Genomic DNA, 13,304 nt, shown 5'->3' on the forward strand with positions numbered 1-13,304 from the left:
TTTTGTATTTTTAGTAGAGACGGGGTTTCACCGTGTTCGCCAGGATGGTCTCGATCTCCTGACCTCGTGATCCGCCCGTCTCGGCCTCCCAAAGTGCTGGGATTACAGGCTTGAGCCACTGCGCCCGGCCTGACTTATGATTTCTTAACAGCAATTCTGGAAGCTAGAAGACAATGGAAGATTTCCTTTGATGTTCTGTAGAAAAGTTATTTCTAAGCAGATCATATATCCTTAGCCTAATTATCAATCAATGCATGAGAAGATAAAGACATTTGCAGACAAACAAGATCTCAAAAACTTTACTTCCCATACACCTTTCTTAGAAAGCTACTAGGAATGGATTCCTTAAATGAAGGTATGAGCCATGAAAGAGAAAGACAGGACAAACAAGTCATCCAACCTTGAAAAGCATTAAAGGGGACTCTCAAATTTACAATGAAGACTGGAAAAGAGGACGAGTGATCCAGACTGAAGGAGATCAAAACATTCTACCTCAGATTTTTGAGAAGAAACTAATAGGACAACCCGGTGTGAATAAATATCTTGAGGGGATATTGAGACCAACTGAGGCAGGAAAATAGGGTCTGGAGGCAGGGAACCTACGGCCAATTCATGTTGAATTCCTAGAACTAAATCAAAAGAAAAACCCCAATTTTCCATGCCCAAGTACCAAAAGGACCAGAGGCTTCTCCCTTTGCAACCCTGGCCCCTCCTACAACTAATCAAACTGATGGCAGGCCACGACTTCATTTACATAGGGTGTACATCAAGTACAATGGGAAACCTCTAGAGGGTATTTAAACCCTAGAAAATTCTGTAACCAGGCTCTTGAGTTGCTTGCTTGGGCCTGCTCCCACCCTGTGGAGTGTGCTTTCGTTTTCAATAAATCTCTGCTTTTGTTGTTTCATTTTTCCTTGCTTTGTTTATACATTTTGTCCAATTCTTTGTTGAAGACGCCAAGAACCTTGACACCCTCGGGAGGGTGTCAACTAGGAGAGAATTTGGGGTTGAATTCTGATATGTATAAGGAAAGCAAGAAACTTAAAAATAGGATAATTATTAACCTTAGGGAAAACAAAAAGATATGAATAAAAGGAAAAGCAATCACGGTTTAGTACTTAGTAAAATTCTGACTAGCATACATAGTTATAGTAATAGAAACATTGAACACTGATATAAAAATTATGATATTAATGATATAGGGGCTGGGAAATATGTGTGTGATGGGGAATGTGGGGAGGAAAAAGAGCAAACTCCTTATCTTTCATGTGAGAAGTCAACAGATAATGGCTAACGATGAAAAATCAAGAAGCGGCACTGAAAGCATGTTTTTTTGCCATATGGAGGTAAACATTAAAAATACCAATTAAAGAGAAACAAAAATGCAGGTGAGGGGACCTGGAGACAAGTGTATTTCTGAAGTCTTGTAGAAACTAGCCTACTGTTTGTATGTGTAGTTCAAAATGAAAGAAAGAAAAGAAAATCCCTTAAGAGGGGGTCATATGGAGACTGATCATCTCTCTCTCTTTCTTTTTTTTTTTTTTTGAGACGGAGTCTCACTCTGTCACCCAGGCTGGAGTGCAGTGGCGTGATCTTGGCTCACTGCAAGCTCCGCCTCCCGGGTTCATGTCATTCTCCTGCCTCAGCCTCCCAAGTAGCTGGGACTACAGGCGCCCACCACCACGCCTGGCTAATTTTTTGTATTTTTAGTAGAGACGGGGTTTCACTGTGGTCTTGATCTCCTGACCTTGTGATCCGCCCGCTTCGGCCTCCCAAAGTGCTGGGATTACAGGCGTGAGCCACCGCGCCCGGCCTCTCTCTCTTTTTAAAAATATGTCTTTGAGGTATAATTTACATACAATAAATTGCCAAAGTTTTGTTTGATGAATTTAGATAAATACATGCATACATCCTTGTAATCACCAACTCAGTCTAATATCCATTTCTTAATGAATCAAAGATAGTTCATTTTCCTGCCAACTGAAACAAATGATTTTTTTCATTGAGTAAGCACGAAACAGAGGACCTGGCCTAGATTTACAGGTCACAAACACCCCTCAAGAATGCCTATCTTTGTTGTTGTTGTTTTGTTTTTGAGACAGAGTCTTGCTCTGTTGCCCAGGCTGGATTGCAGAGGTGCAATCCTGGCTCACTGCAACCTCTGCCTCCCAGGTTCAAATGATTCTCATGCCTCAGTCTCCCGAGTAGCTGGGATTACAGAAGTGCACCATGATGCCTGGCTATTTTTCTACTTTCACTAGAGGTGGGTTTTGAGGCCAGGCTGGTCTCAAACTCCTAGCCTCATGTGATCTGTCCCCCTTGGCCTCCCAAAGTGCTGGGATTACAGGCCTTAGCCACCATGCCCGCCCCAAAATGCCTTTATTTATGAGACAAGAGTTTTCCTCTGTTGCCCACGCTGGAGTATAATGGCACGATCTCGGCTCACTGCAGCCTCCACCTCCTGGGTTCAAGCAATTCTCCTGCCCTCAGCCTCTCAAGTAGCTGGGATTACAGGTGCCTGGCACTATGCCTAGCAAAAAAAAATTTTTTTTAATGTATTTTTTAGTAGAGATGGGGTTTCACCATGTTGGCTAGGCTGGTGTCCAACTCCTGACCTCAAGTGATCCGCCCACTTTGGCCTCCCAAAGTGCTGGGATTACAGGTGTGAGCCACTGTGCCCAGCCTTAAATGCCTATCTTTAAACCCAAGAGTCATACCTTGTACAGTGAGAGGCTCACACCACAAGAGGTGAAAATGAAAGCAACCGAGAGAACAGTGCCTTGTGTATCCCACTCACTCTAATGCCTAGGCAGCAAAGCATAATGGTAGATGGAATTGTTCTCATTATATAAATTATTTTTCACTTTTTAAAATTTATTTTTTATTTGCTTTTGAGACAGAGGCTCACTCTTGTTGCCCAGGCTGGAGTGCAGTGGTGTGATCTCGGCTTACTGCAACCTCTGCCTCCCAGGTTCAAGCGATTCTCCTGTCTCAGTCTCCCAAGTAGCTGGGATTACAGGCGCATGCCACCACGCATGGCTAATTTTTGTATTTTTAGTAGAGATGGGGTTTCACCACGTTGGCCAGGCTAGTCTTGGACTCCTGGGCTCAGGTGATCTGCCCGCCTCGGCCTCCCAAAGTGTTGGGATTACAGGCGTGAGCCACTGCGCCTGACCAATTTTCCACTTTAAAATTCAACTGTGCTGTCTTGTGCTCTTTGCTGATCCTCTGCTTACTGATTTTGCACCCCTAAAATGATTAAGATTTAGATAAAATACCACATATAGGGAAATAAATATGGGCATGCAAACTAAGGGGGTAGGAAAGCTGACCAATGCCCAAAACATAATGAAACGTCCTCCTTTTTATTAGAGGATTTATCATACTCAATACCCCATGTTGACCTGTGAATACTACTTTCAACAAATATGCAAGAACATATGAGAACGTAAGTATGAGTGGAAGAGTTTCAACGCTGCTCTGAACAAAGAGATGCCGGTACACCCTTCTAGTAAGAGCCATTTCCAAAAAAGCAAGGGATGTTCAGATGCTCAACATATGATGGGGTTACATCTGGATAAACCCAACTGATATAGCTTTGATATTTGTCCCCTCCAAATCTCATGTTGATGTGATCCCCAGTGTTGGAGATGGGGCCTAGTGGAAGATGTTTGGGTCATGGAGGCAGATCCTTCATAAATGTCTTGGTACTGTCCTCATAGTAACGAGTGAGTTCTCACTCTATTAGTTCACTTGAGAGCCGGCTGTTTGAAAGAGGTTGGCACTATACCCTTGCCCCTGGTCTTCCTTCCTTCCCTGCCAGGTGATACTCCAGCTCTCCTTCACCTTCTGTCATGAGTGGAAGCTTCCTGAAGCCCTCACCAGAAGCAGATGCTGGAGCCATGCTTCTTGTACACCTTGTAGAATTGTAAGCCAAACAAACCTCTTTTCTTTATAAATTACCCAGCCTCAGGCATTCCTTTATGGCAACACAAAGGGACTAAGACATCATTGTAAGTTGAAAACATTTTAAGTTGAAAACGCATTTAATGCACCCAATGTACCGAACATCGTAGCTTAGCCTAGCCTACCTTAAATGTGCTCAGAACACTGACAGCTTATAGTTGGGCAAAATCATGCAATACAAAGCCTATTTTGTAACAAAGTGTTGAACAGTTTATGGAATTTATTGAATATTATACTGAAAATGAAAAACAGAATGTTTGTTGGGTACTTGAGGAATAGTTTCTACTGAATGGTTATCACTTCAGTACCAATGTAAAGTCAAAAAATCCTAAGTCAAACCATCATGAGTCAGGGCTGTCTGTAGTTCCAAAACAAAAATTCCAGCCCACGATCCCCTGCCCTAAAGATCATACTTTCCCCCTTGGTATAAGCATATAGTAGTTCCATGCTTCCAGAAACTCTCACTCTGATTCTGCAAAAAAAGAGCACATGCTTACTATCTATTGTACCTTGTCAACTATATGACCTATTGTTACAGATACTACTTTTCAGAAACTAGTAGTGACAAATGAGATTTATATTGAGGTTCATCGGGGGATAGGAATAAATGCAGGTTAATAGAAACTGAAAAGTTTTATATAAGGTTCTCCCCTAGATCTCATAATGTTGTTTGGACAATATTGAAATAGACCAAAGGAAGTCTGTTGGTCTTGAGAGAAAAATCACTCAAGCTATGTGGTGCCTGCCGCATTGTTGGTTTCTTTTATGATTATCAGGAGGGGGTTATTTTATGATTAGCTATAGTTTTATTTTTAAAAATTAATTAATTATTTTTGAGATGGAATCTTGCTCTGTCACCCAGGCTGGAGTGCAGTGGCGCAATCTCGGCTCACTGCAACCTCTGCCTCCTGGGTTCAAATGATTCTCCCATCTCAGCCTCCCAAGTAGCTGGAATTACAGGAATGCATCACCACACCCTGCTACTTTGTGTAGTTTTAGTAGAGACGTGGTTGTGCCATGTTGGCCAGGCTGGTTTCGAACTCCTGACCTCAAGTGATCCGCCCACCTCAGCCTCCCAAAGTACTGGGATTACAGGTGTGAACCACTGCACCCGGTCTATCTGTAGTTTTAACAATTAGCCCTACTATACTACCTACTGACTAGAAAACCTCACCTGGCTGATATTCTGGCTTTAGCAGCTGCCCACCTATAATCCCTTACCTCTTCCCATCTCAGGGCTCAGGTGGCTGCTCACCTGACATTGTGGGGCTGCTTGTCACAGGACAGCACCATGTTTGCAATGGACTGCTGCAGGTGCTGCCGTTGTCTCCTCAGGGTCTGCTGGAAGTCATCTTCTAGGGTCTGAACGACGTAACGCAGGAAAAGGACTCGCCCAGGCAGAGTCTGTCCCTGTGGGAAAAAGAATGAGAAGTCAGTCTTCGCAGTCTCCTGGATGACAGTCAACATTGGGCTCTCATAAACACTAAGCCCAAGAGAAGGCCATGCATCAAGTATGCCTGTGCTCAAAAGAGAGGCTCCCAGGAGAGGGTAGGTAGTCTGGGTCATTATGAGAGAGGACAAATAGGGTGACTGCTGAAAGAATCATACCTTATAAGATTTCAGAAACCATTTTTTAAGTATTATTACTTGTTCAAAGGATCTAGTCATCTGCAAATAATTATAATTTTCTAACACCTAAGTTGCAATCAAATATCTACTGGAATCTCTAGGATTGTAGATCATTTGATTTAAGAGACCGCCATGGGAAGTTAATCTCTCCCTGTCACTGAACCTATCAACCTCAGGATATACCCAAAACTATGGATGGCAAAACAGAGAAAGAGAAACTGGTTCTTTAATGACTCCTGTGCTGCTAGATCAAACTGCCATGATGTCCACTCTGCTAATGAACTTTCAGTCATGGGACCTGATTGAGCCAAGTCTGTTGGCTTGGCTCAACCTGACTGCTGGGCCAAGTCTGAGTTGGGTATTCTGTTACAGGTGAAATGATCCTAACTGACAAACAGTTGAAGAGCATGGGCTTTGGAGGCACACAGCATTCAGTTTTTGTTGCTGTTTTAGATCTAGCTCTAGGCCGGGCGCGGTGGCTCAAGCCTGTAATCCCAGCACTTTGGGAGGCCGAGACGGGCGGATCACGAGGTCAGGAGTTCGAGACCATCCTGGCTAACACATTGAAACCCCGTCTCTACTAAAAAATACAAAAAACTAGCCGGGCGAGGTGGCGGGCGCCTGTAGTCCCGGCTACTCGGGAGGCTGAGGCAGGAGAATGGCGTAAAAACCCGGGAGGCAGAGCTTGCAGTGAACTGAGATCCGGCCACTTCACTCCAGCCTGGGCGACACAGCGAGACTCCGTCTCAAAAAAAAAAAAAAAAAAAAAAAAAAAAAAAAAAAATAGATCTAGCTCTGTCCTTTATTTAAGCCATCTAGAACTTAGCGTCCTCGTAGTTTATATGGGGATAATTCTAACCTTACCAAAGACAGTGTAAGTACTTGTCACATAGTAGGCAGGCATGCACAATTTGTTGGTTTCCCTTTACTACGAGACAAGTGCTGGGAGCTTAGGCTTCAAACTTTAAAGAATGAGAGGTACCAAACTATTTCGGGACTATGTGGAAACCTCCGAACTCCAGGGAATAGGTATATTTTCTCAGAACATAAACTAATGGACCAGGATATGATTCAGTCAGTAGGAAACTAAGTGACCATTCTAAATACATATCATTTCTTTCTTTTTTGGGAGGAGGTGACAATATCTTTGTCTTCCACATGTGTTTATTTTTCTCTAATCCTTGATAACCGATGCAAATGCTTTTTTAAAAAATCAAGTACCTGTGCTAGATTTTTCTTTTTTTTTGTTTTGGAGTCTCGGTCTGTCACCCAGGCTGGAGTGCAGTGGCACAATCTCGGCTCACTACAACCTCCGCCTCCCAGGTTCAAGCAATTCTCTAGCCTCAGCCTCCCGAGTAGCTGGGATTATAGGTGCCTGCCACCAAGCCCGGCTAATTTTTGTATTTTTAGTAGAGACAGGGTTTCACCATAATGGTCAGGCTGGTGTTGAACTCGTGACCTCAGGTGATCCACCCACGTTGGTCTCCCAAAGTGTTGGGATTACAGGGGTCAGCCACTGCGCCCAGCCTTGTGCTAGATTTTTGGTAAAAAGTCTTCTACTGACACCACTCTCCACCACTACTTGTCTTCTCCAGTATCCTAGAATAATTTTTAACTCATTCTTCTAGAAGTCACCATAAACATCTCTAAAGAAACAGACTTTTATTATGATTTCTTGATTTATCAACTGTAGACATTATCTATTGATTTCTGCTATGCTAGGTAAGAATTTACTTAGGCCAAATCCCCCACCTCTTCTCTTCCTAAAATAAGTGTATTTCTATCACCTACAGACAGTTATCTCTTGACTCCCCATTTTGGAAGATAAGAATGTTACACCAGCCCTACTATTTTCAGAGGTCCTGTCGCTTTTCATCTTCCAACCTTTATCTTCTATACTTTCCATTTTACATCATCAAGGCTAATAAAATTGTCTCCTATGCTTTGTATATATTCTAAATGTTATAACTCCATGGTGTTTACAGTGTCAGGATTATGTTAAAAGTATTTACTAAATACATTTACTAAATACTTTTAGTAAATCCACATAGTAAACTAAGAAAATCATTCCTTTCTTGTGAAGCTTTTTGTTTTTCTAGAGTTTTGCTTTTTTCTCCCCTCCTTTAACTACCTGTAATTATAATATACCTCTTTCAACTCTTCAAGAATAGTGCTGAATCTTGATAATACCTTTTTTCCCCGAAATAATTCTCTCTCTCTCTCTTTTTTTTTAAATAATGTGGGCTGGGCATAGTCATTCATGCCTGTGATCTCAGAACTCTGGGAGGCTGAGGTGGGAGGATCATTTGAGGCCAGGAAACACCACCAGCCCAGGAAACATAGTGAGACCCCATCTCTACAAAAATAAAAATAAAAAAATGAGCCATGCCTGTAGTCCGAGCTACTTAGGAGGCTGAGGCAGGAGGATCACTTGAGTTCAGGAGGTCATGGGTGCAGGGAGCTATGATCATGCCACTGCACTCCAGCCGGGGTGAGAGAGCAAGAGACCTTGTCTCAAAAATAAATAAATAAAACAACTTTAGTAGCATACCATAAAATTCAGCCATTTTAAAAGTACAATTCAATGATCTGTAGTAAACCTACTGAGTTGTGCAAACATTACCATAATCTATTTTTAGAACATTTCCATTACCCCAAAAGATCCCTCATGGGCACTTACAGTTCCCTTTCCAATCATCAGGCCAAGGCAACCACTCATCTGCTTTCTATCTCTCTAGATCTGCCTTTTCTAAACATTTCTTAGAAATAGAATCATATAATATGTAATGTTTTATGTGTGGTTTCTTTCACATAGCTTAATTTTTTTAAGGTTTGCCTGTATTATTAGTATGCATCAATAGCTCATTGCTTTTTATTACTGAATAGTATTTCATTTTGTTTATCCATTCACCAGCTCATGGACATTTGGGTTATTTCCACATTTTGGCTATTATGCATAACACTGCCTTGAACATTTGAATATAAGTCTTTCGCTGACAGACATTTTCGTTTTTGTTGGGTCTATATCTAGAATTGAAATAGATAGGGTGAATAAATTTATGTTCAACTTTTAAAGAAGTGTCAAACCATTTTCCAAAGTGCCTGTACTATTTATCTCTCATCAGCAATGTATGAGACTTACTGTTCTCCACATTCTTGGCAATGTTTGTTATTATCTGTTTTTTCTTTAACAAAACTTTAAAAATTGTGATAAAGGCCAGGCACGGTGGCTCACACCTGTAATCCCAGCACTTTGGGAGGTCAAGGCAGGTGGCTCACGAGGTCAGGAGATCACAACCTTCCTGCTAACACGGTGAAACTCAATCTCTACTAAAAATACAAAAAATCAGCCAGACATGGTGACGGGTGCCTGTAGTCCCAGCTACTCGGGAGGCCGAGGCAGGAGAATGGTGTGAACCTGGGAGGCGGAGCTTGCAGTGAGCCAAGATTGCGCCACTGCACTCCATCCTGGGTGACAGAGCGAGACTCCGTCTCAAAGAAAAAAAAATTGTTATAAAAACCATATTATCATTAAATTTACTACCTTAAACATTTTTAAGTGTACAGTTCAGTAGTGTTAAGTATATTCACAGTCCTGTAAAAGATCCCCAGAACTTTCCATCTTGCAAAACTGAAACTCTATATCCATTGAACAACTTCCCATTTCACACTCCCTCATACTGTTTTCCACAGCAGTTGTACCACTTTACAATCCCACCAAGAGTGCACAAAGGTTCTAATTTCTCCAAATCCTTGCCCACACTTATTTTTTGTTTTTTAAAAAATAGTGGCCATTCTAATGGGTATGAGGTGACATTGCATTGTGGTTTTGATTTGTATACCTCTAATGACTAGTTATATTGAGTATCTTTTCACAAGTTTGTTGGCCATTTCTATATCATCTTAGGAGAAATGTCTATGTAAGTCCTCTGCCCATTTTGAAATTGGGTTATTCATTTGTTGTCGAGTTGCTGTCGTTTTTTATATATTCTGGATATTAACTCTCATCAGATAAATGATTAATACATATTTTCTCTCATCCCATAGGCTGCCTTTTCACTCTATTTTTGTATTTTCTATTTTTATTGCTTACTCTGTTGACGCATAGAAGTTCTGAAGTTTGATGTAGTACTATTTGTCTATTTTTGGTTTTGCTGCCTGTGTTTTTGGTATCATATTCAAGAAATCAATTGCCAAATCCAATGTCATGAAGCTTTGCCCCATGCTTTCTTCAATGAATTTTATAGATTTGGGTCTTATATTCAGGTCTTTAATGCATTTTAAGTTAATTTTTATATGTTCAGAGTCCAATTTCATTCTTTTACAAGTGGATATCCACGTTTTCCTATGACATTCAGAGACTGTCTTTTCACCACTGAGTAGTCTTGGCACCCTTAATGAAGGTCACTTGACTATGTACCAAAGGTTTATTTCTGGGCTCTGTATCCCATATATCTATCTTTTTTCTTGTACCACACTGCTTTGATTACTGTAGCTTTATGTTTTACAGTCAAGAAGTGTGAGAACTCCAACTTTGTTCTTTTCATTTCAAGATTGCTTTGACTGGCCAGGCATGGTGGCTCACGCCTGTAATCCCAGCACCTTGGGAGGCCGAGGTGGGCAGATCCCCTGAGGTTGGGAGTTCAAGACCAGTCTGACCAACATGGAGAAACCCGTCTCTGTTAAAAATACAAAATTAGCCAGGCATGGTGGCACATGCCTGCATTCCCAGCTACTCGGGAGACTGAGGCAGGAGAATCGCTTAAACCCGGGAGGCGGAGGTTGCAGTGAGCTGAGATAGCGCCATCGCACTGTAGCCTGGGCAATAAGAGCTAAACTCTGTCACAAAAAAAAAAAAAAAAAAAAGATTGCTTTGGCTGTTGGGTGTCCTTTGCAAGATATCAACTTTTTTTTTTTTTTAAAAAAAGACAAGAGTCTCACTCTGTCACCCACACTGGAATGCAAAGGCAAGATCTCAGCTCACTGCAACCTCTGCCTCCCGAGTTCAAGCAATTCTCTGGCCTCAGCCTCCTGAGTAGCTGAGATTACAGGTGCCCAACATCATGCTCAGGTAAAGACACCAACTTCTGAAAGACTAAAAGTTCATGTCCCTTGGGATTCAACATGAATTTTAGGATGGAATTTTCTATTTCTACACATACACACACAAAAAAATGCTGTTGGGATTTTGATGGGAATTGTGTTGAACCTGTAGATCACTTTGGGTAGTACTGACATCTTTTTTTGTTTTTTTTTTGTTTTTTGAGATGGAGTCTTGCTCTGTCGCCAAGGCTGGAGTGCAGTGGCCAGATCTCAGCTCACTGCAAGCTCCGCCTCCCGGGTTCCCGCCATTCTCCTGCCTCAGCCTCCTGGGTAGCTGGGACTACAGGCGCCCGCCACCTCGCCCGGCTAGTTTTTTGTCTTTTTTTGGTAGAGACGGGGTTTCACCGTGTTAGCCAGGATGGTCTTGATCTCCTGACCTCGTGATCCGCCCGTCTCGGCCTCCCAATGTGCTGGGATTACAGGCTTGAGCCACCGCGCCCAGCCAGTACTGACATCTTAACCATATTAAGTCTTTCACTCCATGAATACAGGAAGCCTTACCATTTATTGGTGTCTAATTTCTTTCAACTTTTTGTAGTTCTCAGTGTACAAATCTTTAACCTCCTTGGTTAGGTTTATGGCTAAGTATTTTATTCTTTTTGATGATACTGTAAATGAAATTGTGTTATTTCCTTTTCAGATTTTTCATTGTTGGTTTAACAAAAATGCAACTGAGTTTTGTGAGCTGGTTTTATATACTACTGTTTTGCTGAATTCACTTATTATTTCTAGTTTTTTTTTTTTTGGTGAAATTTTAGGATATTCTACACATAAGATCATGTCACCTGTGAACAGAGATATTTTACTTCTCCCTTTCTAATTTGGATGCCTTTTATTTCTTTCCCTTGACTAACTGCTCTGTCTAGGACTTGAAGTACTATGTTGAATGGAAGTGGCAAGAGTAGGCATGTCTGATTTTAGAGGAAAATCTTTCAGTCTTTCACCATTCAGTATGATGCCAACTGTGGGCTTTTCACAAATGGCCTTTATTATGTTGAGGTAGTTTTCTTCTATTCCTAGTTTGAGCGTCTTTATCGAGAAAGGGTGTTGAATTTTGTCAAATGTGTTTTCTGCATTAATTGAGGTGATCGTGTGTTTTTTCTCCTTCATTCTGTAATATGGTGTATCACATTTATTTTCATATGTTAAACCATCCAGGAATAAATCCCATATGTTCATGGTGTACAGTTGGCTCTCTGTATCTGTGGGTTCTGCATCCATGGATTCACCCAATTAAGATTTGAAAATATTTGAAAAAAATTTACATCTATACTGAATATGTACAAATGTTTTTTCTTGTCATCATTCCTTAAACAATGCACTATAACAACTATTTACATGTAATTTACATTGTATTAGGTATCATAAGTAATCTACAGATGATTTGAAGTATGTAAGAGGATGTGTATAGGTTATACAGGATTTAAACATCTGCAAATTTTGGTATCCAAGGGAGGTTCTGGAACCAGTCCCCCCATGTAGTCAACCAAGGGATGACTGCATATCCTTTTAATGTGCTGTTGAATTTTAGTTTGTTAGTATTTTGTTGAGGGTTTCTTCATCAACATTTATCAGGTACATTGGTTGGCAGTTTTATTGTAGTTTTTTCCTTTCCCTTTTTTTTTTTTTTTTTTTTTTTTGAGACAGAGTCTTATTCTATCGCCCAGGGTGGAGTGCAGTGGCACCATCTCAGCTCACTGCAACCCCTGCCTCCCGGGTTCAGGCGATTCTCCTGCCTCAGCCTCCCCAGTAGTTGGGATTTCAGGTGCATGCCACCATACTCGGTTAATTTTTGTTATCTTTAGCAGAGATGGGGTTTCGCCATGTTGGCCATACTGGTCTTGAACTCCTGGCCTCAAGCAATCCGAACACCTTGGCCTCCCAAAGTGCTGGGATTGCAGGCATGAGTCACTGCGCCCAGCTGCTTGTAGTTTTTTTGGTCTGGCTTTGATATCAGGGTGTATCATGCTACTAATAAAGACATACCCTAGACTGGGTAATTTATAAAGGCAAGAGGTTTAGTTGACCTACAGTTCCACATGACTGGGAAGGCCTCACAATCATGGCAGAAGGCGAATGAGGAGCAAAGTTACATCTTATATGGCAGTAGGTGAGTTTGTGTAGGGGAACTCCCCTTTATAAAACCATTAGATCTCATGAGATTTATTCACTATTATGAGAACAGAACAGGAAAACCTGCCCCCATGATTCAATTACCCCGCACCGGGTCCCTTCCATGACACGTGGGAATTATGGGATCTACAATTCAAGATGACATTTGGGTGGGTACCCAGCCAAACCATATCACAGGGTAATGCTGGCCTTATAGAATAAGCTGAAATAAAATCCTCCTTCCGTTTTTTGGAAAACTCTGAGGAGGATTGGTGTTTTTATTTAAATGTTTGGCCAAATTTACTAGTGAAGCCACCTTGTTGCAGGCTTTTTTGCTGAAAGGTTTTTGATTACTGACTCCTTACTCGTTATTGTTCTGTTCAGATTTTTTAGTTTTTCATGAGCCAATCTTGGTAGGTTTCCAGGAGTTACTCCATTTATTCTAGGTTATCCAGTTTATTGGGAGTATAATTGTTGGCAGTATTCTCTTATAA

At 41.4% G+C, this 13,304-nt stretch overlaps 1 protein-coding gene across 5 annotated transcripts in view; it reads right to left on the reverse strand.

Moving 5' to 3' along the window:
• Positions 1 to 13,304, reverse strand: part of SIMC1 (SUMO interacting motifs containing 1) — a 91,510-nt gene that overhangs the window by 24,486 nt on the left and 53,720 nt on the right. For all 5 annotated transcript variants that reach the window (XR_007726299.1, XR_007726301.1, XM_050793162.1 and 2 more), the window contains exon 5: positions 5,222 to 5,376. Coding sequence is in view for 3 of the 5 variants with exons in the window: in XM_050793162.1 (XP_050649119.1) it covers positions 5,222 to 5,376 (155 nt within the window). In the remaining 2 variants the exon portion in view is untranslated. The remainder of the gene's footprint in view (positions 1 to 5,221; positions 5,377 to 13,304) is intronic.

The sequence above is a fragment of the Macaca thibetana genome, chromosome 6, assembly GCF_024542745.1.
Source record: "Macaca thibetana thibetana isolate TM-01 chromosome 6, ASM2454274v1, whole genome shotgun sequence".
NCBI classification, from domain to species: domain Eukaryota; kingdom Metazoa; phylum Chordata; class Mammalia; order Primates; family Cercopithecidae; genus Macaca; species Macaca thibetana.